Raw genomic sequence first — 25,564 nt, forward strand, 5'->3', positions numbered from 1 at the left:
TTATTTTATCTAATTGTCTGTTTCGCACGACGTGTAGACCTTTAATTCACTCGCTCTTTGCGGAGCCAGCTACGTTTTGGCCACGTAATACCGATACCGCCGCTTACGTTACTACCGATTACCGACAGCATCAGCATTGAGGCGACGCGCCAAAGGCGAACCCTATCCTTTTCGAGATACACACGCACAGACACTATACATCTTTATAATTTACTACTCGACAATTCTCCACGGCATTGAAATTGTCATTTGGGCTGGCGGGTGTTCGCTGTACACCTTTCCAAACCCCGTTGCCCAATTTGAGCTACCGTATTTGCCGTATCGAGACTATGGGTAGAAATAAGGAGTTTATTCAAGTATTATATTAAGTAGTTATAGTAGTAAGTAATTATAGTAGTTTAGCGAAAGGCATCTACTTAGACTAAATTTTGTAAATGGTATCATCTGTCGAAGCAGTGTTAGCTGCTTGTAGAAAATCATCAGCGGCCTAGTCAATGTTAGGTTGAGCGTGGCCACTTTAGATTGCGGCAGTCTGCTTGATACCTTAGCTCTGTGTACGTATAAATGGCTTAGGTCAGTAATGTTTGTTATCGAGTAACTGTGTTTATTCAACAGGGGCGGAGTGATTATCTTCGACTGCACATATCATATAGCACATATAAATATGTAATTAATGTCATTGAATCGAGAAGGGGTAACGAATCTTGCTTACTGTATGTCTCGAAATTTGTTTTAATTTCATAATGTAAAAACTTCCAGGAAAGGCTTAACTACGCAAGGCTAAGTGGTGGTATTATTCTACTCCTGCACTCTGCTATAAGTTTTACATCGAAGATTTAAGCTCGTCAATTCCAGAGGTGGACAGCTTCAGATGGCCGGGTAACACTGTGCTATTATAAATGTAACACATCAAAGGGGCGAAGGACCCATTGTACGACAGGTCAGTTGTGTTCTTTTGGCATGTATAAATGATAACACGTGACCATGCAGAACCCAGTGTTAACTAATCAACCCTGTCAATTTCACTGATTATCTATATCTGAGACAATTTCATTTAGAAATTCACTACAGCCGTTTACGATTAGAGAGGTTATCTTCGTAATGTATTAGAATCGAAGATGCGTCAGGAAAGTTCAAGATCAGAACGTAAGACACATACGTGGCTCAAAAGCACACCTAAAGATTATCAACCGTGTCCCACAAACGGCGTCACTTAATATGAGCTAATTATGAGTAATGCTGCTCGACTTCAATCGACGACTACGTATCTAAGATTACATGTAAAAAGGTACGGGGGTAAGCCAGGCGACCAGGGGCACGCAGCTATACATGACGTGACGGAGCAATTGGTCGCTTCGATAGACGAGACCCTATATAGATGGGACTCATTTTGTTTTAGACATTATTTCGGCGGACAAGAAAAGTATGACTTTTTGAATCGATTTAAATAAAATGTTAGTGAATAGGTGGGTTTCTAATGTGGGAGCTCGATTCGAAAGGCTTAATAGAAACTGTCGATTATCTGTACTCGTCCGCGAACAGAGAACTGCCGCCCCTCAGAGAGCGCATATGTCAACGTGCGCTGCTCAGAATTACTGCCACCTGCCAAGAACGATCAGTATATATCTATAATTTCCTTTGTAAAGCGTTTTGTAGACGATAAACCTTTCGAGAGTAGCAGTCGCCCTCATAGATCGTTTGAAACTTGGCATTGAAAGTTCAATATTGCCGCAAACTTCACAAACAACGACGTGAAGAATCGAACATAACTGACATTATTCGAAAGCCTAATATCTAATTAAATGTGACGTTTATCTAGGTTTACGACCTCATGAGAAAATTAAGAATCCAGGTGTTAATTTTAGGTACTAAGATCAAGGTATCTAAATATGTGTATCGACACCTACTTTAAAACGGGCTATGACTTGAACCGTTGAATAATTTTATTTTCAAAGCACTACTAAGACTTGTCTTTAGGCATGCAATCGACCCCAAGAGCCGTACTGAAATCCGCCTTCCCTCGGCTTGTCCAGAATTGAAAACAACGCAGTGCCAAGTAAAAATCTGTTTCCTCAGTCCAATTCTAAGCTATTGCTGAACGTTCGAGCTCCTTCAACACTTACCTAGTGATGAATAGTCCATTAAGAATTAACTGATTTTAGCTTGAGTGTTTTTTTTTAATGTATCCTCTATTGTCTTTGAGGCACAGATGTTAGTTTTACGTGTAGTAAACACCGTTGTGTATAACGAATTGAGTAGCGAATATTAGGAATTAGTGTTGGTAGCAGGGTGTGCTGGGTCTGGTCCGCGTAGGGGAGTGATTACAATTCACCATTAGAATGCTTGAGGACTTATATGCGGGCGAAATCCACTGTAACGTGTCACCTTAATTCCTGAGAGTTCCACCAAGTAGAAAAACGCCGGCCGATGTTTGTATCGATAATAAACATATGTGACGGTCTCCAAAAAAAAGATGTCATTCTTGCAATGATTAATTATACTGAGGATAACCACTTACTCTCTATTGGCAGACAAGCCAATGTTCTTGCTTTTGGTCGTATTATTACTACAGCTGTGTACTCAATGATCAGTATACGTTATCGTTAACAAATACCGAGAAATAGAAAGAAAACGATTATAGCTAAATTATCGATCGGCCCAAATCTTTAGAAGCTCCATTGGTTCGTTATCGAATAGCAAGGTGCTTGCTTATTGCTTTTCCTTTATGGCCTATGAAAAGTTCCGTCTCGTAAACGTAACCTAAATACCTAACCTGCTATCTAGCCAATCAGAACAACTCTGGGTTTACCTTTGAAGGTAGAAGATGCTTAGTGTTCTGTGATTTGTCATAACTTCAGTGACTATTTAGATACAAACATTTGGTGCATCTTTGAAGAGAATGTCTTGGTAATTTATAGATATGGACGTCGGAGAAGCGTTTGTGCGTCCACGATGTTCTGATACATTAAGCTATAAAATAGCCATGTTTGTCGCATAGAACCGCTTCTTTCTGCTAGTTGTTCCAGTCATTCCGCTTAGTGTGCAGCACTGACTACCGCTTCGCCTGGTTATGCTGTGCATTTAGCCAGCACATGATGTAGGTATTTCGTAGCGCCTCTCAGAACCATGGCATTTGGAACTAAGTGTTAATCGTTCACGTCAAAATTTTAAGTTAAACTATCGTTCGAGAGTGCTGGATGAATCAGATTCATTTACATACGTGAGGCAATAGTAAGGTAACTGCGCTCTTGCAACACACGCACGCGCTAACTGGTGCGTGATGTGAAACCGACGCAAAAACGTTCCATGTTTCGTAGACTGCTGGCGTCTTGTATTATGCACTTAAGAGAAACCGCTGATTTTGCCTAGAGGACACAAATATATTCTCAAAATTACTGTTCGTCCCGTTTTAAACTCTGTGTAGCCGTATACAGTTCACGGCACTGTCGTTACATACGTTGGATCAAGCCGGTATTGGCCGCTGTGTATAGGTTTGCCTATGTACTTACCCGACCATACTCTAAAAGCTTGTGTCTATACCTTTGCGTATTTGTACATAGCAATCATCACCAGCAGCCGGACCTATCGTAACGATAATTTCGGTAGAATGGGGCCGTCTCGCCGCTGTTAGGCAAAACAGTTATGGTAGCATTATGTTATAGCGTCCAGTTGACGGGCGCACGTCTGTGAGTTGCTTTCAACGGCAAGTAGTATCCATATGCCTGCCTCTAGCCGACTATTCCATCAAATCGACTAAAATAAATAAACAAAGTGAGAATTGTTTTTCTTTTTGCACTCTTATCATCAGCAAGAAGGCCAGTCGATCTATGAAATCAAATCGACTTTAGCTATGAGTGTACCACAATAGCAGCAGCAATAGCAGTAACGGTTAGAGTTGGTAACTACGAGCAATAGATAACCTTTGACCACGCTACCCGTCTTACATAACAAATGTCTAAGACCTTTGCAAACGACTTTTCGCCTTCCATGTGCTTGTCTCGCCATATCAGTTATACTAATTTCTTCGAGCCTATAGCTAAAATAGACTGAAAAAATAAGCCTTCAATCCGAGCATTATCAGCAAATGTACGTCACAAATAATTAAAATCGACTAGACAATTACAATACAAGTGGCTGCCTTCAACATGTCATAGTTGTATTGCAATTTACTATGTACCATTGTTTGAATATAGCTTGTACCTAATATTTTCACACCAGAATAAGGGTAAATTGAAAAACTATAATATTGTAAATTGTTTAAGGGAGTAGCACTGTTATCTAGCAGAATACAGTACAACATAACAAAAAGTTCTCTAGAGAGTTTTATGAAACGAATTCAAAGGAAATGGTTATTTGAACGGACTACCAGGCTCGTTTAATCCAATGCTATAGTGATCGTTTGTCACGTAGCCCTGCCATTTGGCTAGGACGTTAAATTTATTCTGTAGTTGGCACGTTATCGTGTCTATCCGATACAGGTCGCACTGAAATACTCCAAAAACATCATTTGAGATAGACACATGTACAAGATGCAAATATTAGGATTTTATCATATTAGATATATACAGGAAAAATATCGATCGGATTTTTTTTAATTGCCGACAATGGACAACGGTGGAAGACCATCGGCAATTTGTCAGAAAGGGAAATGTGGGCTTACCAAAAACGGTCACGAACTATCTAGAAGCCCAGTGGCCGAGCATGAAAAAGCTCAGCTAACAGTCACTAGATACGGAGCTCCGACGCCGTAACTATCATAGCTAGAAGCGAACAGACACCCGAAACAACACTTGAATCGGCTAAAAGAAACCGCTCTAGCAAAAATCTAAAACACTCTATAGAGTCAACTGTAATAGTAACATCATTTTTTATCAGATAATCCAAAATAAAATCGACTAAATGAACCACAGAGAAAAATCTTATACAAGCTAGGTTTCAGAGCTTCTCGGAACCCTACGGTTAGCCAAACGGTACAAATACTGCCACTAACGAAACGTATGAAAGGATTTACGTTTTCTCCGTAGTTCGCCCATGGGTCGACGCTATTCAGCCTCACCAAATATACTATTTTGGACATAGTTTGCCCTTTAGTAGGCAACTCTATAAATCGTGAAACAGGATTAATTGCTGCTTCGTCCTGGACGAAGCATCGATTATAAATGTATCGCAGTCTAAGTACCGTGTCTTTATTTATATGAAACGAAGGGCAATGAACTAAGATAGCGCGGTAATCAATAGTGAGAACAATTCTTTTTAAGCCTCATTGAACCATTTTACAGAGTAGTTACGAACGGTTCCAGTCTATCGTCCCTGCCCTTTCGGGAACGCTACAACTACTAAAATACAAATGCCGTTTCGTTTACGCCCGGCATCTTCGTGCTTCCTCATTAGAGACAAAGTGCTTCTTACTTTTCGATGACTCCTTTATATGCTATCATTCATTCAGCAGTGATTCAAAGCACCAGACTAAGTCACTGAAAGATGAAATCGATACTAGCCGAGAAATGTAAACAAGCTAAAAATTATTCACGATATTGCCGCTCTTCTTGCACGCTTGCTTAGTTTTTTTTTTTTTTTTTTTTTATATATTATTTTTATAGATCTTTCAGTGGCTTCTTGCTCGGCAGCAACCTACTGAAAGAGAAACAACCATAACAGATGTAGCGTCAGCAAGTGCCAATTGAAAATATAAAACTTTTTAAGAAAGCTACTAAAATGACATATTGGTAACGATTTAGCTCACACGCAATAAGCAGCTGTCGAAAACCAGTGTATACTTATGTTAGACGTGGTAACTCCAAAACAGGACGCAGCCTTACCCATTACAATATGAGCAAGCCAGACCGGTGTCCGTCCTGGTTGCGTCTCCTAGTATCGTATACAATAGTTGTGGTTACTGTGAGTTCTAGATTGGGGGACGTATTGATCATAGAACCACAGTACTTGTATATAGCGTAGCCAATCATATACATATTCTAGCTTTAGTAACCACAGATTTATCTTTCACCTCAGTTTATTCCCATTGACAGACTGTTAGGCTATTACAAATGAATCCTGCGGGCTTTGAAATTAAATAAGTTTTAAACTATGCGTTACCAACAGATTAGATTAGTGAACAATCCAGCCTTCAGGCATCGTATGAGTAAAAACCGGTTGAGTTTAGAAGTAGAAACATCTTTAAGTTTCGGAAGCCAAACGCTTAACGGTTAAGTTTTTGTTCCCCTTCGGAGGCCACAGTGCATCGAAGATTAGTGAAGACATTGCACAAGGAGTACGTACGTAACTCTAACGTCTCGGGAATGAAGACTGGAGTGTTGAAGACCGACGTAAAAGAGACCATATGTCACGGAACGCATTGCTACAATCAAGGTGGCTTTTCACGAAAGCAGAAGTTAAAGTTTAGAGGCTTTGCCGGGCAAATTGGCATTTCAAATGTAATGTGTAGCAACATTATAAACCAAATATCGGAAATACGGAAACTGAGTAGGAAATGGGTTTCCCGAGAATTTAGTCCAGGCCAGATGGAAATGCGTGTGGTGTATTCCACCTGTAATTTACGGTATGTTGATCAAAATAATATCTATCCTGAGCATAGGGTCGCTTTAGACGTGGCATGCTTCAATCTCTACCTCTGACAGGCAGGAAAATAGCGCTGTCCTGAAAGGAGGTTGAATTCGGTGGCAGTACCTAGTAGGTTCGTACATAATAGTCAATGGTAACAGTGCTTGCAATGGGCATTAGAGGCACCTGTGAATCAACAAATGCAGCCCCCGATCTCGAGTTTTTCAAGAGATTCGGGGACCCTTGGTACAGCAGTGGAAATCACGTAACCTGATTACCTGATGACAGCGCCAGACCCCACCGCCATACCCCAACACTTTCTGAATTGAGCAAACGATTGTTCAACGTTGGTTTCAACCTGCCTATTCTTCCGATCCACGTTCTTGTGAGTACGGAGACTTTTATGCCCTATAGGAAACAACTAGTAGGCAAGCATATTCTACTATCCTAATTCCTTTCGATAAGCCATAGATAGAGAAATTATATATCAGAACGCGAGTGCTAGGTAGATAGCTATTCAGAAGCTGTCGGAGCAAGTTTGTTGAAATAAAGGAAAGTACTTGTATTGACAACTAAATTAACGAATGAATTAGAAGTTAATTCCAAATTAAAAGCCGTCATTCTAGCTCAAGTAGTTCAGAAGTTATTCAAAGTCAAAGTCGGCAGGATTCGCCTGTAATAGCCTAATACGCTACATGTACATATATGCGCGGGATGAGCTCGAAACATAAATTCTCCAAACGTGGCATCCAGGCTGTACAACCTCTTACCTAGTTAAACTATCGTGGTACAATGATTTCGTCCTAGTTGAGCAATTTAACCTTTAACTCGTCCTTCTGAACTAAACGGCATAAAAATACACAGGTACCTTTGTCTCGTCATCAGTGTTGTTAGCCTTTGCTTATTTCAACAATCCGGCGTTGTTTCAATACCTTTGTTTTGTATAAGATTTTTATGTGCACTGAGGCTATTTTTAGGCCAATGTATAAATTATGAAAATACGAGTCCTCATGTTTCACGACTAACCTTTACGGTTTTTTCCTTGAAACCGGGAAAGTAGTCTTACTTCTTATATGACTCTTATTGTCCGGTCATATATACATATAAATTTCGGGGAACCCAGCATCCATATCTCGTACAGTGTACAGCCGGCGTGTGCTATTACATTATTTGATACGACCGTTGCCGGCGCTTAAATGAGAGTTTTGCTTAACTGGTTTGAGTATTTTGTGGTAATTTTTTTTGCCGTGCTTTCGTACGTGACGTGTCGAAACGGGAGAAAGATCGGACATCATAGAGGAGCAGAAAATGCCGATTAACAGAAAATTTATACGACGCAGGAGTCCTGAAATATTTCATGTTTCTTAGCATCTGGTTGCTAGAAAGCTAAGAGAAAACCTCCCGCTGTTGTTCCGTAAAATCGGTAACAAGAATTAAAAAAAGTATATTTTAAAGCGAAAAAACCGTATAATATTTGCAAACTTGAAAAAAATAGGCTCTCCTCGTCACGAGCCAAAGAGACCAGATTTAAAAACAGTTTACCTATCAGGAAGTCTCGATTCAAGGCTCAAATAAAGCGGATTCGCCTTCACTGGGCAAGCCGAACAAAAAATTGGACCGTTATGAATTGAGCAGAAAGCCTGTTTTTTAGATAAACGTTATTTTGAGACTCCTAAAAAGACGCCTACCGTACCTTCAGAGGTATTGATGAACGATTCTCCGAAATCGCGTCGTGCCGAAAATCGAACATATATCAAAAGCTATATTGTGATCTATGATTTCTGGCAAGATACTGGAATGATGCATTTTGTACGAGAACCAGGAACGTACAGAGGTTACTGTGAGCAAGATGCTACCTAAGAAATGGGGAGGGTTCCCTTATAATGATTACTTCTTCATGTACTCACCACAGAGCTCGGAGTGTCTCTAGGTTGCTCGCTGTCGATGACGTTCAGGCGGCATTGTGACTACATATCCTAATCAATAGTTCATAAATAATAGTTCGTCCTAATTAAACCATCTCTACTACATTATCCATCAACGGGCGCAGTAGCTCAGGGGCCTCTCTAATCGCGATATCCAGGTTGTGGTCATAACGCTGGACGTGTAATAGAAGTTGGGGTTTATTAGTTATCAAGTCCCTCAAAATATTCTCACCTCTTTTCTTCTGACGGTATTTTCGTGTATGGATATGCCAAATTTTACACTGCATGCCGTCATGGTCTTGCCCTGTATCTTTGCGTTTATATTTGTCTAGATGTTCAGTTGATTTGAGGAGTTCACTGAAATCGACAATGGCACGTAAAGAAAAGCATACGCTGAGCGATAGCGAACTTACGAATCCATATATCGTTTTTTATAATAGCAAAACTAAGCCGTTCTAATACCATATTAGCACACGTTTTGTAGCAATTTCTTCTTATAGTATAATCCTGACCTCTGTAATCCACGCCATCTAATTTCAATGAATTGCATTCCATTACTAAAATCCAAGTTTACCTTAACGCACTCATCTTCGTAATTGCTTGCGTTTGTAATGCCCTTGGATATATTCCTGCAATAGGAGAGATATTCCGTTGAATAGGCAGTACGTCGTAGAGGAATTGCATTCGCATTTTTCCACTAGAGATCTGTGTCGATTTGTTGCATGACCTATGAAAAGGAATAAGTCGAAACAGGAGAAAACGGCTGCATCAAGTTTTTCCATATGCCAATAAACACACCCGTCATTGATGTGCTCATCTCAAAATTTTTCAATTGAAAACCTAAACTGTCCATAAAACAACTTCCTGCTCGAAATATGTGAAAAATATCTTAATAGCAATTGTAAGTAGTGCGTAATCAATACGCTTTGTATCGTTAAAGCTTTGACCAGTATACTGCATACAATATATCTTCGTTTACGCTTCTGGACTTTTAAGTCTAGAAAGTTCTACCTTTGGTAGAGGCTCAAACTCAGCCTTGGACATGACGGCAAGAGGGATGATCTAGTCGGGGAGCACGCTATGTACACTGGGTAAACTTAAGACTTATCCCACTAGGACCCAATTCGCGCTGAGGGCTAAAAAAATTTATTTCTTTATTTCCCTTCTCACTTTATACGGCAGCGACAGAAACCGTTACCTTGCACAAAGATGGCCGTATGCATGGAGCAACGCTTTTTACAGTGGCGGAGGCTGCAACAGTTGCAATAAACGACACGTTTTGCGCGTCTCTTTGTGCATACGAGGCACAAGCATCGTGGGTTTATATCACTTCCCAACGGACCGCATAGCCAACAGCCGATGGAAAAAAACCTAACATATCGTACTTTAAGGTGGTGGTTGACACTCCGCATAGTAAACCAGCTCTTTGCAAGTTTCGGCGGAAGATTCAACTAAACTCAGTTATGCCGTAGGTGCCTTCCTGGCCGATCTCCATAGTAAATTTACCGGAGACGAGCCGGGGTCATTTAATATGCAAGGAGTCAGCCGTAGATTGAAAACCTTTTTTCTCAATACTTCCTTTGTAAAGATTTGGCTTTACGGAAGACGTGTAGCGACGTGATACCACTTTTTCTTATTTATTTTCTGAAGACGTGAGCATTCATCAAAGATTCGTAAAGGGGGAGGATTGTTGGAGTAGTTGGCGAACCTAATATTTGACTTTGCCGACTACTGGCTTTTGCATTAGCGGTAAAGGGTTTTCGTTAAAAAAAAACAGTCAAAAACGATCGAGTAAATCATACCTAAACTGCTTTAAAACATAGTTATATAATAGTATTATGATAATTGAGTCTTGCTTTTTCAGAAAGTATCTGATATCGGAAGTGGCTCTGATACCCTCGTGAACTAGCCAACATGCGTGTTTCCAATTTCTTTTTTTAATTCCAATTCAGTATGTCAATATCATTAGGTATGCTTTGACGCTCTCAAATTAGCTTTCATTGTGAATATTTTCAATCGGCGTCTTATAATCATCTTCGGACTCTACGAAAACCGTCATGGGACTAACGACAGTGTAGATTGTCTGTTCTGGGTAACGGAGTAAATTTACAACCTTGCAACGAATTTGTCCAGCGCGAAAATATTGTGAAGTAACTGATCTAAGTCAATATTTCGAAACTGAACCTCCTGCTTCCAACACCATAAGTTCTAAATTTTGTTTTACAAAAAAATGAACTTGTGAAACGGCCTACCAAGTCGTGTCTTAATTTATTGGATGTGCACTGTTTAAATAGTAAAATAACTATAACAAAAAAAAACGTTCATAATATATATATATATATATATATATATATCGTATTATCAACTTGATACAAGTTTAAGGCGCACGTTCTCGCTACTTCTTGGCAAAATGTTTCGTCTTTAGCTCTCGACTGTTTATTTACCCTTATATACTCTTTTTTTCCGTAGACTGGTTCTACACTTATCGTGCAGCAAGCGAAACTTTCAAGTTTCAGAGTATATATACCCCCGGTAATAAGAGTGTATCTTCGATACCCACTCCCGCCTGTCTTCAGGGTTAAAAAACTACCGAACCAATTTAAGATATTTATACTCTCAGAGGTTCAGATATGTGATTTTGGATCTGGAGAACACACCCCCACCCCAGTCGAGGTGTTAGATAATTTGTAAACTGGTTGATAAGCTAAATCTAAAACCTCGTTGTTAGATGTCTTGATTTAGGCAGTTTTATTAAAAATTAAGAGTCTGAGCGTGCTGTACGTTAGATAGAGCCCACAAAGAAACGCGGCTACTTCTTAAGCCTCAAAAACTTCACCAGAGGTCATGTACAACTAAATTGTGACGGTTTTTACACACGGAATTGCACACGGCTGACCAGCTATAGCGTCTCCATGGCGATAGTAAACAGCGAAACATGTGGATAGCTAATGATATGCTTCTACCAAAAGTCGATACATACATCCATCGGAGAAAAGCCAGGGTTTGCGTTTGGTGAGACTGGAACTGTCTTACACAAAGAAAGAAACGACCCCATCAATAAAACAAAGTCGTTCTTCTGAACGACGATGTCAGGTCACATGTGACAACGCTGTCCTACAGGAACTTACTAAATTGTTCCTTTGCGTTCACCACAAATCTTCGGCCAGCAATATATATTTTCTCCTATCACATTCGTAACGATACATTCGACAGCGAAAAGGGTTTTACAATCGATCGGTAGTAGAAGCTCAAAAATTAGATATGAAAATTATTGGCAAAACTAAATCTCTAAATATTGATTATATAAAAATTGGAAAATGGAAAAAGATTATAAAAATGGCAGATGATAAATTCTTTGAAAAAGGTGATAATCAATAAAGATAATTTGATAAAAGGGAAAGATTTCGTTTCTATTCCGCAAAAAAATATCTTCATTACTAATGTTGCGACCTGACACAAACCTCATTAGGAATTCTGTTGTAAATGAAGTTAATTAAAAAATCATTAATGTTCCAACTTCGTTAGTAACTACTGCAAACCTGTGTAAAAATTATTGCGGATTTAGGTGTTTGATTCATAATGTGCAAAAGGATGTCTCATTGACTTTTGGAGATTTCAAACGTGTCATGCATTGAAAAATAGTAGCTGTCTACCGCACGAGCCCCGTGTCTAGAAGCCCCTAAAAACGTACGCCATACGAACTATTTGGGAACGAAAAGGGAGGGTCGATTTACTTCGTTGAATGCTGTATCTGTGCCCATATACGACGAAATTACATTCCAACGGGTAGAGGCTTCACTGAAACCGGGCAAGGGAATAGCTTTGGTCACAACACACGAGTGAATTGATCCAACGATTTTCTTTTGTGACCCCTCCTACCCTGGCCCTGGAAGGAGGGTACCGCGACGCATAAGCGACCTGCGTTGAGCACCAGTCTTGATTAAGCTCATAAAGTGACATTAAGTCATGCCGACTAGAAGAATGAGTTCTCCCAGTTGAGTTGAGTTGAGGCATATTTTCATAGAGCGCTGTAGAAGTGTGCCTAATTGTTCATTTCCTATTCACTGCTCTCGTGCATCGCAAAAAAACACGCTATTTCACAATAATAATAATTTTTCGATATGAGCTAGAGTATATCGAAATTTGACGCGTACTCATCATGGCGGTGTTTCATCAGCGTAGTTTAGAGATGCCTGACAACTTTAGGCTGCGCCAAATTAATCGTACATAATTAATAGTAATATCCTATCTTGGATGTAATTTGGTAGGTCGCAGGCTGATACAGCGTACCCAGATTTCTCAGTAACTCAAGGTAGCCTGAAATGTCAGTCGAAACGACAGTCAATCGAAAAGAAAACATCGTTATTTACAATCAGTGTCGCCGTATGCTGATTCCCTTTAGTACTGCAACTAGCGGCCCCGAGATATTGAAAGTGGGTAAATGCACGTGTGTCCAAATAACCGAATCCCATTGACTAGCTGGCTGGTCGGGGAGATACTATAGCGAGACAGTGGACCATGTGTACTTTGGCTGTTATAACAGCTGCTGCAGTCAACTGCACCAGTACGCGCAGCCATAAGAGGATTTTTCGCTGCTTTTTTTTTTTTTTTACTCAGAACAAATCAATTTACGGCTACAGCAAGTTATGTATGGGTTTGTCTACTTTATACGCTCTCGTATGAATTGAACTTTTTTTCGTGTGACTTCTTCGTCGATTGCGACACTGAATACGCTTTATAATCTTAACGATATTTCGTTGTGCTGCTATCTTAATTACACGTATACTAACACCCTGGGCGTATTTCACGTCGATGTTGAGCAAGGAAAGAACTTGAGTTATATACATTTTACATAATTTATGACACTGGCTAGCTTTTAATGCAGCAAGGGTAAACGCGAAAGCTACCTACACCGACCGACCGACCGACCGCGTAACACGTCGAAAGACATCTTAACAGATTGGCTAGATTATCTTTATTATTAGTTTGGGATATCGATAGGGGCAAATTTAAGCAGCACCATGCTGAAATCGAAGCGGTACAATTTGAGAAATAAGGTCCGTCCTGACTATGGGAAAAATAGCAATTTTAATTCTAGCGTTTTTCCAGTGTTGGAACTATCACTGCCAAGCTAAAATAAGTCTAACACATCGCTTGATGCCATGCGGCCGTGGCTTACCGTTTGCCGCACTCCCTTATAGCAAGGTCTCTAAATACGACCGAACTGAAGGAATCAACAAAACAAGTAAGCCTGCTATTCAACAGTACTCTTTCAATTTTCGTTAGTATATTTGGCCGTTTTGCACTCTAAGCATCTTTGTGAACGAAGGCTTAGCAGTTACATCGCAATCATTTAAGGTCGTGGTGCCTAATGAACAATAAAGGCCAATAGCCGAACAGTATCGGAAACGACCCATGCAAACGAGTGGTCATAAATTTAGTTAATATCTCTCGATGGCCAACCTATATTGCTTCGCGTTGATGCTATAGCGGTAAGATCTGCACCGACTAAAAGCCTCATGTCGACATTTGTCGAATTCTGCTGTCTGGATTCTTAACAATGGAAACTAATACAAGTCACGCTGAGAAAGTTCATGCAAAAATTAACATCGAGTAGGAAAAGCTGACATTCAACAATGATTGGACCGCTATTTCGTAGTAACAGAGACACACGCACCGCTTGCCAGTAAAGCCAAACTCGCCCATACTTCTGAGTAACTTCAACGCACTAACATCATTTTCGGAGGATGGTTTCAGAGCTAGGCCGGCATTATCGACCTTTTTAAAGGTCGAAAACATGATTAGACATGTTCGGACATGCTTCGTGCGATGATTCCGAGAATGCTACCTATATATATACTTGGAGGCCCTTAGCATGGCAGAACTATGCAAATTTAGCCAGGTGTTCATTAGTTCTAGTCGAAGGCTGCTGCATTGGAACTATTAGAGTTTGCTATATTGAACAATGCGCAAAGCCTTAAAAAGCTGGCAATTTTTCTAAACGCACGCGGTAACTTGCACTTAGCCAATAAAACAGAAGTTTTTCTTGCACTTTGCAAAAATAATTATCATAAATTGGTGTAAAGTCCGAAGCAAAATTTTCACACGAAAGCCACCTGACGCTTGCCGTAAACAATTTCATTCAATGCTAGTGTTTTATTTACCCTGGCCTGGATCAATATGAAATTGCATTGTATTAGTATACAATCGTCGCCTGCGTCATTTCGTGATGTCATGATAACTTGGTACTCTGTAATAGGAAGCTATCGTACCTACCAACAGAGAACGGAAACAACGGAAATCTTCAGCTGAGCTCATCTGATAATTACCTTGAACCAGAGCTCTAAGATTCGCTTATGAAATGATGTAATTTTTACTTTGATCATCAGTAAGTTAAGCTTATACAATCTAGACCATATGTTATTATCTAACGAGTATATTTTTTTCGTCAAAACAAAATGTGCTATCACCCGTATTACCAGTTGTCGTGCTTTACAGATCAGTACTCCAATAGGAATATGCAGAAGCGCAGGCGTAACGCGTCTTATATCTTACGCACAAATAGGTCCGAATACGATATCCGTAGAGATTAACAAGGATTCCCAATCGTATTCTTGATACTATCAAGCTGCCTAATAGCAAACCAAATTGACCGATTTCGAAAAATGCCTCATTAAACCATCAAGCCAATCGGATATGGTCTACCGTAGCGGATCCTAAAGGCAGTAAAATTATACAGACAAATCGATTGTGGTTATCAGACGCTTTAGGGCCACCTCGCAGAAATCTGCTCGCTTGCCTATTGACGGCAGTTACGACGACGAGACGCTACCCCATCTAAAAAAGAGTCTCGCTCTGCCCATCGTAACTTCTCGCTTACGTTTTAATAACCGTCACAGTCGTGTGTTTGAGCGATTATATGCACAGATGATGTGGTCTGTGCTAATGATTTTTCGTCATTGATTACAAAACGTGACGTTAAAACATGAAAGCGAAGACGACCTTGTCAAGTTGCAGATACTAATTCGGCTATTCTTTATTAAGGCGGTCCTGTCATCATATATATGCACAATACCGTTACGATGAATATGGCATTATGAAAGCTCTGCATATGTACACATATACATAATGAAGTATCGAGGATGTTCGCGAAGTCAGTCAACCGATGACCGGTCATACAAGTTTGCACCTCGTCCTAGACATAAAAGGCATGTTGAAAAGGAACGAAGCTTCACTCTGGTTCTTCTTCTTCTTCTTTTGAACATACTGAAAAAAATACGCGTTTTTTTTTTTCATTCCTTCCAAATCACCATAGAGTGAAATGCAATTTTCTACAAAGGCATACCACATTGCGAATAACCTATAGCTTAACCTATGGCCTAACCTAAGAATTATCCATACATTTTTTGTTGGCTGCATTTTAGCTAGAATATAAATATTGGTTGTATTGAATAGTATAGAAACCGGGTAATAATTGTCACCCGGTCGCCATGCTCACTCGTGATCATCGCTTGTTACCCTGACAAAAATATTGTTAATTGAAGTTAACACTGCAGTAGCCATGACTAATGAAAACAAGCTTGAAATGTGCTGGTTCTTTTGTTTACATGAACGCATCCATTCACTTACATACTGTTCATTCTGGCCGATTGATTGTCATATGAGTGACGAGAAAAGAAAATGGGTGTTTAGTCAGTCCATCTGCTTGCTGTCCACCCGTCTCGCCGCTTACGTCAGGAGTATTCGACACTGAGTATTGTAAAATAGTTAACTTTAATGTAGTACGCCACAATTGTTAATGGCCACATGTTCCGACGAGTGAAATTTCAGGCGTCCAAACGCGGAAGTCTATTCCTGTGTAAGCGCGTAACTGTACCAGACCCTCTTCGTGGGACATGGACGTCGTAGGCACCTGCAATCGACTGTTTCCTATTCACCGTGAGGAGCGCCTGTCTTGTATAGACTTTCGCTGTTATGACGAATCGTAGCATACGTGGTACGTAGGTAAATTAACAATGGTGAAGTTCAGTCTGCGAAGCATTTACCCACAATTCACGCATGTGGTACCCATTTCGGTATCGCTACGTTATCAGTAGTACGAGAACGAGGGAAACGAACCCCACTTGGCCTAACGTGGCCAGCAGCACAAGATTGTTTTTAGGCTTCAAGCGTGAACATGAGTCCTCCTGTGTGTGAGTTATTTTTACCATAAAGTTTCTTTCACGGGTGAAACCAAGCAACCAAGAATACTCACAGGTATTCGAGCCGATAGGTAGATAGATATACAACTTACTATGTGCACGTCGATGTAGATTTAACTCGTCTGATAATAGGAAATATAATGTATATGTTCTAAATCTGATGCGCTCGGCTTTGTTCTCTCTTAGCAGCTCTGCTAGAACCAGTCTGATGGCCACTGAAAAATACTGCCGATGATGATGATTATCTTTATAGGCTGCAGGAACGACGTCCCGGTTTTCCACCATCTCATTACGAGCATATCATCAACATCAAGCATCGTTTATCTGATAACTAATTTTACGCTGATTATTTTTTAATGCATTTCGATGCCATCGATGAAGACCGTCTACACTTAATGCAATTAGAATATGCAGAAGTTCTCTATTTTTATCGCAGGTTCAGTGTTCGTTCTAGCACAATTAATGTCTTTCAAATGTTGCCAGATCACCTGCCTTCTGCTTGGACGTCAATGCTGCTGTCGTTATTGGCCAGTGTCAAAACTAGGATGACAATAAGGCTCAAACTATGTCACAAGAATTGGGTCTTCTGAAAGGCAAATGCCTAGGGAACAATTATTCAAGGAAAAACACCAAGGTACACCAAAAAGATTTCAAACTATAGAGGATTATGTTTAATATATAGTATTATTGATGTGCTGTTGGTACAATTACAAATCAGTGTTTACGTTTTACATCGACTGTTTCGATAGGTTGCGACTGCTTTTCTAGACAATACAATTAAACGGCCCCGTAAGAATAAGCTACCTGTCGGGTGGCAACGATACGAGTAGTGTATATTGTGTGTTTGAACTGTGTTACCTAGCGGTTGTGTTAGGATAATATAGATCGTTAAGGATTCGAAACAACGCTCAGACTCGGAGCCGCGGGGCAGATAAGCCCCCGGAGTTGGCCCTGACACCCAACCGCTAGCGACTGAAGTGGCGAACGATCAACCTCATTCATACAAAAAGTGTTCTATTGCGTTTAAACAAACAGTTATATTGTAGACAACTACGTCATTTAACCCAACTAAGTAAGTTTAAGTAACTTCTAATAATTGTTCGTGTAAATATGGATAACGAATGTATAAACAGGATCGTTGGTGAGCTCTTTTGCCGTCGATGTACCGGACGGCATGAAAAACGGTCATCGATTCGAAACACTGTATAATATTCTGCAAGCAGCAGCTCGCATAAATAGTAAGAGCTCCACCGTGGGATTAACATGGTACAAATAGCAATTTGGACATGTTTATATAATTAGCTGGCAGTAAGTCAAGGGAGTATTGCTACGATTCAGCGAGACCTAATTCACTTTCGGCGTAGCAATTAGACGTCGTTGCAGCATTTGTTGCTTGTCGGTTGTCCTATCCATCATAACTGACAAAAGATGTAACCGGTACTTGGTAATCGGCAGGGCCTACCTCAGCCAGATTCGTTATTTCATGCTTTACATTGAGCAACATACTGTGTTAATTCTATGGAGCACAAGGGCCAATTCTGCCAAAATACATGGTCCTCGAGATGCGCACTGTTTTGCTGGGCTGTTGCAGAGAGATCAATTAAGTGGGCATTTACTTTATACGGCAGTGAAGTTCGAATATCACATTATTCTTGTTTGATAAAGAGCTAAACCGTTATCAACGGGTTAGCCATATGCGACAAGTAAGTTCAACCGAATAGAAAATTTTGTTATAGTAACCTTGAGCTACACTGCCAACTCCCGAAAAGTTATCTCGGCTGTTTCTCGATGAGCCTTTGTCTGCTTGCAGCCCATAAAGGGATAGAGAACTAACCTAAAAACCTTATTCCGTTTGTGCGGAGGATTCCATATCGATCCTTATAAGCGGCGACTAGCTCTTGGAAATATATATATATATATATATATATATATATATATAATAAAACGAAGATATCGGAATCCCTCATGTCTCCAATTCAGTCGTTTTTGCGTTTTGCAACAGCCAGTCAGACCCTTGAGGAGGCTAAAAATGTATAAGTACTTCATGAAGAACTGGAATAGCTTTTAAAGATATACTAATTGATATAGGATATTTCAGTTGAGCACACATACAGTTCTGATTAACGGATAGACGTGCAAGCATTTGGAAAACCGATAGCATATATAAACTATGTTTTGTAGGTGGCAGTAAATCGGGTGACTAGATCTTCGCCCGTAATAAAAACATAGTGCGAGCAATATCGCCGATAATGCTGAGCTGCAGTCGCTCAAGATTTCTCATTTTGAATAAATGAGTCACAGAGCGGACTTTGTTTGTAAACATTTTGATCACGTCATTCTCAGTTTTTTTTTTTTATCAATCCAAGCCACAGTCGTTGTACTATTCGTATTGAATGAACAAAGTACCAGCAAATATTTTTTTTGTATTTTAGAACAATCTCACTTGTTTCTATTAAAATGAACACCCGACATGTGACTGCGTTGCTATATTTTTTGAGCTATTATTCAAAGCAACTGTTAGTTGCTCAGAAGTCTTTAACAAAATATGCCGTAAATTCACGAAATCAAATCATCTTTGCATTATTCTATGATTTAAACACGTTCATTGAAGAAAAAAGATCTTCGCAACGCTAACAGAAACTTTTCGTACGTCCTTGTACAACAGAGACAGTTTTTCTGGGTGCACCTTGTTGCCTCAAAGCAAAGTGACCATTCAATGAGATCAAGGTTATTTTGATTTCAACGCTTCCGTCCGGTTCCGTTATTCCTGGCGCAATGAACAGATAGATGAAAAGAGCAGAAATAAGCTGGAAAATCTTAAGAAAAGTTCCATACCCAATCGCTGCAAGTACTTCTTAATTGCGAGCATCACTCTGTCTTTCCCCACACAACGCACCGAAACAATAAACACTTACTAATTACACCGTCGTATATTAAATTATATATATGGTCATGTATGATATTTGTATTATGATCCATTGCAGGCACGGATGTCTAGTCAATTTTTACGTTACACAAAAGTAGACTGCTTGCAGCGGCGACCTTGCCCAAGGCAAAGTGTGTACCAGAAGTTCAGATAATCGTCGTACCCTGTAGTACGCATATTGTCATCTAGTGACACCGTATGCTCAATGCTTGAAGGCTTCTGGTACCATTTTTTTGGACGGCTCTATCAGAAAAATCAATGCATCGATTCAGAATAGTTGCCACATTTTGTCTATCGTTTCTCTTCTGCCCCTCCACCTTTTGTGCCTCAGTTTGTTACTACAAGTCGACATGCGGCTATTTTTAACATCTTTTGTGAATTGCAGCAAAATTTTCTGACTTCGTCCTTTGCCATCAGTAGCATGCTGGTAAAAGCCTCAGGCCCACTTGCTGATTCAGACTTCGAAGAACGCCCGCAATCAGACGTGCCCATATCGAACAGAAGACCATAGTCTCTTTCGGACCGTCTCCGCTTGCCTTACTCTCTTCTCAACCTTGGTAGCTCAAACATCGTTGTTGTTGTTGGCAAGCCCCCGCCTTCGGCCTTTCACAGTTTAGTGAGGTTAGGGACAGAACGCCCTCAGCCGACGTCACTTAGTGATTATCCCATTGCATCTTCATAAGCCCGTCGCAAAACGCCACTGATGCGAGTAGCTTCGATAAGCATCGTTTTGTCTGTCTGTCTGTCTGTCTGTGTTGCCCTCTTACTTCGTCGTTCCTAGTCAAAGTTTTGCTTTTATGCCCTTTACTGTAACAAATAAGTGGTTACACGTATGCATTACTATTAAAACTGGCCCTGGCCAGAATAAGGGTGATGGCGCAAATGGCCGATGACAGTATTGCTTTTGAAAGTGGACGGTTTTATTGGAACAATGGTAGAGACGTCGAGTGTCAATAGTTTAACGCTTATTTGCTTGTTGTTTGTTTATTTTCATTTTAAGTATGACAAATGCACGATAGTTTTTTTTTGTACGTATATAGGTACTTGTAGTAATCCGGTATGATGCAGAACAAAAATAATAATAATACTCTCTGCTTATATTCAAGACAATAGTTTACAAGAGATTGTCGTGTTAAACTTGGACAGCTAACTTTTAAGGTGAAAGGTAAGCAATGCACCTATAATTCACCGAAAACTCACCATCATCATTGTACTCTCTATGTTCTACTAGACGTTACATTTTACTTATAAATCCGTCTTTTAAGTGAAACAGCGATTCAAAAACGATCGTAGTATGAACAAAAACGAAATGAGGACACGTGTGTGTGTGTGTGTGTGTGTGTGTGTGTGTGTGGATACACGCCCACACAAAAACGCACTATGACATAGTGTTTTAATACGTAGACCAACTAGAAAAAGCATATACTGTTTATCTGTGTTGAACTTTATGAATAACAACGGCGGCGACGTGTCGAGAGCAACATCAATTAGTATCTAATAATAATAATAGTGATACTTCCATCGCACATGTTTCAGACCAACGAACAGACTGCTACTGGGGACCATGTTTCTTTTCTCTATTGTTATCAATGATAAGTGCTCTGTCCGTAGCAGCAGCAGCAGCAGCAACAAAAGGCCATCCATTTTATAACAACTGTTCCACTGGGAGTAACTATCCGTATTCGTTTGGCTTCTGAGCGTAGGTCAGAGAAATTTCAAATGTTGTCATCGTGGTTTATGTCTACAGGCTGTACTTTTATGTGGGACAGCACCGCACAATTACCATACCTCTAACTCGGGCGGAATGGAAATCGGTATCAAAATGCAGCTCATGCTAGTCGCCAAAATCAACTTTATGCTATAATGTTGCCAAACACTGGCAAAGTTGATTTTCTGACGATCCAAGAAAATGATTGGCAGAGATAAGCGAAGCATAATTACTCATTGGTTTATCATATCATGATACATGCGACTACGCATAAATTTACCTGCTAGCAAGACCACCAATAATTCGAAAGAACAATAGTCTTACGTTAACTTCTTTGTTTTGAACGGCAATTTTTCGAAATAAACCTTAACAGATTTGTACACGTGTTTATTATTATTTCGAAATTTAATGGATTGTTTGTTCCAAACGTCGTGAAACCATAAGTAACAGTCCACTATATAGAAGCGATCGACCAAACTAATTCATATGAGGTTAGTTTCCCCAGCAAGAATTCAACGATGTTTAAGTACTTCCTGTGCACCTTCCACTTCCTGTTATGTAGCATATCATATATCGAATAGTATAGCCTGTATTTTCGCATATGTAGTGTTTTTGGTAGAAGACCTCTGTACTCAAAATGAGGTTATTTTCTCCAAAGACTATAGAGAATACTTTACACTATTTCTATTTCTGACAGAGTAAAAACACGATAAATATTAAAAAGGTTAACACAACACTAGATTGATTTTCTTTTACTTTTACTTTTTAAGTTACTTATTGTTACTTTAGCTGTACAAAGGGTCACCTTGATATCTGGTCTCGTAGTGTGATAATTATACCACAAAGATTTGTGATTACCCACAAATTCAACTTCAAGCTCCCGCAATCTCGTCTCTCGTTATCCAAAGTAGCATTCATCAATTACTAATGATTCAACGAATGGAAAAAGTGTTTTTTACCCATGTCTGTGTGGGCACGCGCCTAAAACTTACGATCTGAGCGAGATGCTGATTGGTATCACTGTACAAATGAAGCCAATCGTCAGAATCAGCTTCATTTTTGTCGTCTATAGGCGAACTGCTCCGTACGTCGGTGAATTTACAAGAACACAAAAAGAATCAGCGTCTTCAAACGAACGTCGTTTGTCTCACACTAACACGATTATAATAGCTCACTATAATTTAGGATACATCGTGTTTAACGCACTCGACCACATAAATCACGGCGTCACTTTTTGTTATTAGCTTTATTATTACTATTCATATATACAATTTTCATCAATCAATAGCCGATACAAAGCCAATGAAGAAAATAGGCAACGTAGCATCCATCAATCAACTTGGAGATCCTCACAAAAGGTACGTGGGCCAATTTTGCTGACAGATAAGTTCAGTCGTATTGTTACCGCTATTTCTGCTGCTGCACTTTTAAAAATCAAGTCCAAATTAACCAACCAAATGAGCAAGTCTGAATAAATCCCGAAACGAGTTAAATCTCAGATAAAATGAGCCAATATAATAGAACAGGTGACAACAAAACAGGGTTTTATTTTTCTCCTGTTATTAGCTCCACAGGCTATTACTATTTCCTGTTTCTGTTACTGTTACATCCAGTTTCGACTTCTGTCTTTCCCGTAGCTCATTTTTAGTATTTTACGGTGACGAATTTATTCTGTTTAGCGATAGTGCTCACACTGCGACAAAACCAATCGAACGTCTAATATATCGGATACGCTTATTCAAAGTGCTTGATTCGTCAGCGTATCATAAAGGTGCCGTTTGTTGTCACTGTTGATTTTTTGGTATTTTTTGAAAGTTTTTTCGTTCGGGCTATTGTTTGTAGGGCATGCGTCAGGCCACTTCGCTCGAGATAAGATGACTAGTCATTTTGTACTAACGCAACAATGGCTATCTCCTTTGCTGATCTCGGATAGGCTAGTTTGCTTCTTACTGGGTGCTTCTTCGCCTATTTTTAGGCGCTTTTTTAGTTAGTTGCAGGTTTCCTCTTGCGTAAAATTATTTTTACTAGTACTACCGTCATCCCGTCGTTTGTTCTAGTTTAACTCTAGGATTCAATAAAGTTTGCGCTTGCTAGATATGTAAATGTGTATATGATAGACTAAACATCAATGCGTGGCTCTCGCTGTTTGTAGCGTAGCTCTTGTTATTTCTGATGCAACTGTTGCTGACAATGCTAACTCTGGCAGTGCGAGTAAAGACGGCAATTCCATGGGATAGAGGATTGTCACGTATGTGATTGTGGTACGCCGATACGAACGATACGGTCAACAGAGCTTGACTTTGATTGACGATTGATTGATCGACAGTAGCCGAGTGATGTCTCGTAGATGCGCGATAAAAGTTGCACCAAGCTTACGCCGACGATTAAGTTTTGCAAGTTTGCTGTTGTGATAATGATAATAGTTGCACCATCGGCTGTTGTTGTTGTCTCTGTGTCCTTCTATAATTGATGGTTATTTCGGATCAGTTAGCCCCTTCTTCGTGCTAAATGAGTCACGAAAGTTCTCAGCACTGCCGTACTTTTGCTGGTTCTGCCACTACTTAGGTGAAATCGCAGCGAGCAGTAAAAGTGGTTTGTGACGAAGCATGCATTAACAATAGTGATACGCGTCACTTTCTTCGTGCTTTTTTTCCTCTTTGACTATCAATGAATTAGCCTAGCGAACTGTTTTCTTTGCCTTTAGGTTCCTGTTTAATTTTTTTTCTGTTATTCATAGCTTTGCTTATGATGCGTCGTCCAAGCGGCAGCAGCTCATTTGGCACAATGGTGAAAGCGAGCTGGAAACAGCGACGTCCCCTATAAACAGATTCGGTAGGTTGTCTCGACGTTAAAGGAATGAGAGACAAATGGGTTGAAGAGAAGGAAGGAAATCGAAGGACAAATAGGTAGATAGCTTATTTTGTAGGCAAGTTAGAATATAGAAACGACCTGGCTTCACACTGACTGCGACTTCCAATCCGGTGTTGCTGTTTTCCTTTTACTGTTTGTTCAGTATTGGACGTATAACTGAGTCACACTACTTACTACAGCTGTACGTGAGGAGACCTCACTATGTTATCCTGGCTTTTTTTCGAAATCGATGAGGTTATTTAAACTTTTCAACGATAACTGCTTAGTTCCCCAGTAAGTACTGCCGGTACTCAACACCTCTAGGTCTGCTGCGATTCGAGAAGCAACTCGTGCCGTCTGTATTATGTTGTTGCCGAATGCTTGCCTTTGTGATCTGATCCTAGATTAAATCCTTACTCTACTCCATCATGTACACTGATTCGATTCACCTGCTAGTAGAGGCAGTTCGAACAACTTGTTTCTCTTCGCCACACACGCTAGCCGACACCTTCAGCCCCAAGCGTCTTGACCCGAACAGGGAACTAGCAAAATAGACAGGACGCATGGAATAACTTTAAATTTGTCTCAAGTTTAGAACTTTTCCGTGGCGCTGTCGAAACACAAAGCCATTTGTAGGCAACCTTTTATCTTTCGTTTATCTTTACGTTGTCTTCTGCTACCACTACAGAGCTGTTTTAGGGTCTTCCTCTCAAAGCGAAATTCAAGCGAAACTTCCCAGTCTGCAATCGCCGATCCCTTGCGTTCACACAGGTAGACGCTCCATGTCTTGGCTGCTTGCGGGGCCCACTGTCTGGAACCTGCCCAGCTGCTGGCCGTTTGCTGGGCCGGTAACCCGCGTGCTCATAGCCTCCCTTACCCAGTGGAGAGGACTCACTACGGAGAAGGGACGCTACGCAAGTAGGTATGTCACTTACCTATGTTGTAGCAGGTATCAGGAATCGTGACAATTGCAACGATGAAAGAAGTGGCATAGGGACAGCTACTGTTGGTGGCCATACACCAAATACGCCTCAAACGACCACGAGAATGCGACGGAGTTAAGCAATAATGAAGAGCATGGGTAGGAGCTTCTGCCGTCAGCCACCATACGCTCCCTGAAGCTGGTCCTATGAGCATGTTTATTTTTATTTTTTTTTTCTTCTTTTTCATTAGCATAAATGAAATTCGGGCTCCGGGGTAACGTTCTATATGTTTTATATACATATATGTATATAACGTTCTATATATAAAGATATAAACAATTATTTTAAGGTACATTTTTTATGTATCCAACTTGAATAGATACTAATTAAAAAAATACGTTCTCAATAGATGGTAAAACGGAAAGTAGATCGCTAGTAGCGAACGTCTTTTCTTCTTGTGTTCAGCCATA

The 25,564-nt window shown here is 40.1% G+C and overlaps 1 protein-coding gene and 1 long non-coding RNA gene across 9 annotated transcripts in view; one reads left to right on the top strand and one right to left on the bottom strand.

Moving 5' to 3' along the window:
- Window positions 1-25,007, bottom strand: part of LOC111259969 (glycine receptor subunit alpha-2) — a 122,554-nt gene extending 97,547 nt beyond the window's left edge. For 4 of the 7 annotated variants that reach the window (XM_022832382.2, XM_022832384.2, XM_022832389.2 and 1 more), the window contains exons 1-3: window positions 22,314-22,401; window positions 9,061-9,115; window positions 8,719-8,843 (exon numbers count right to left, since the gene is read on the bottom strand). In XM_022832382.2, the coding sequence (XP_022688117.1) occupies window positions 8,719-8,843; window positions 9,061-9,074 (139 nt within the window). In that variant the 5' untranslated portion in view covers window positions 9,075-9,115; window positions 22,314-22,401. Of the gene's footprint in view, window positions 1-8,718; window positions 8,844-9,060; window positions 9,116-22,313 lie in introns of all 7 variants that reach the window. The other 3 variants (XM_022832385.2, XM_022832383.2, XM_022832387.2) reach the window with 1 other exon arrangement.
- On the top strand, window positions 1,787-21,703 carry LOC111259975 (uncharacterized). 2 transcript variants are annotated; one of them, XR_002679971.2, is made up of 3 exons: window positions 1,787-3,236; window positions 16,317-16,482; window positions 16,877-21,703. It is a non-coding gene; the product is annotated as an uncharacterized LOC111259975 (long non-coding RNA). The 2 variants fall into 2 exon arrangements; XR_015310818.1 differs by having other exon boundaries at window positions 16,317-21,703.
- Window positions 25,008-25,564: the final 557 nt, after the last annotated feature.

Source organism: Varroa jacobsoni, unplaced genomic scaffold (assembly GCF_002532875.2).
Source record: "Varroa jacobsoni isolate VJ856 unplaced genomic scaffold, vjacob_1.0 scaffold_389, whole genome shotgun sequence".
Lineage (NCBI taxonomy): Eukaryota > Metazoa > Arthropoda > Arachnida > Mesostigmata > Varroidae > Varroa > Varroa jacobsoni.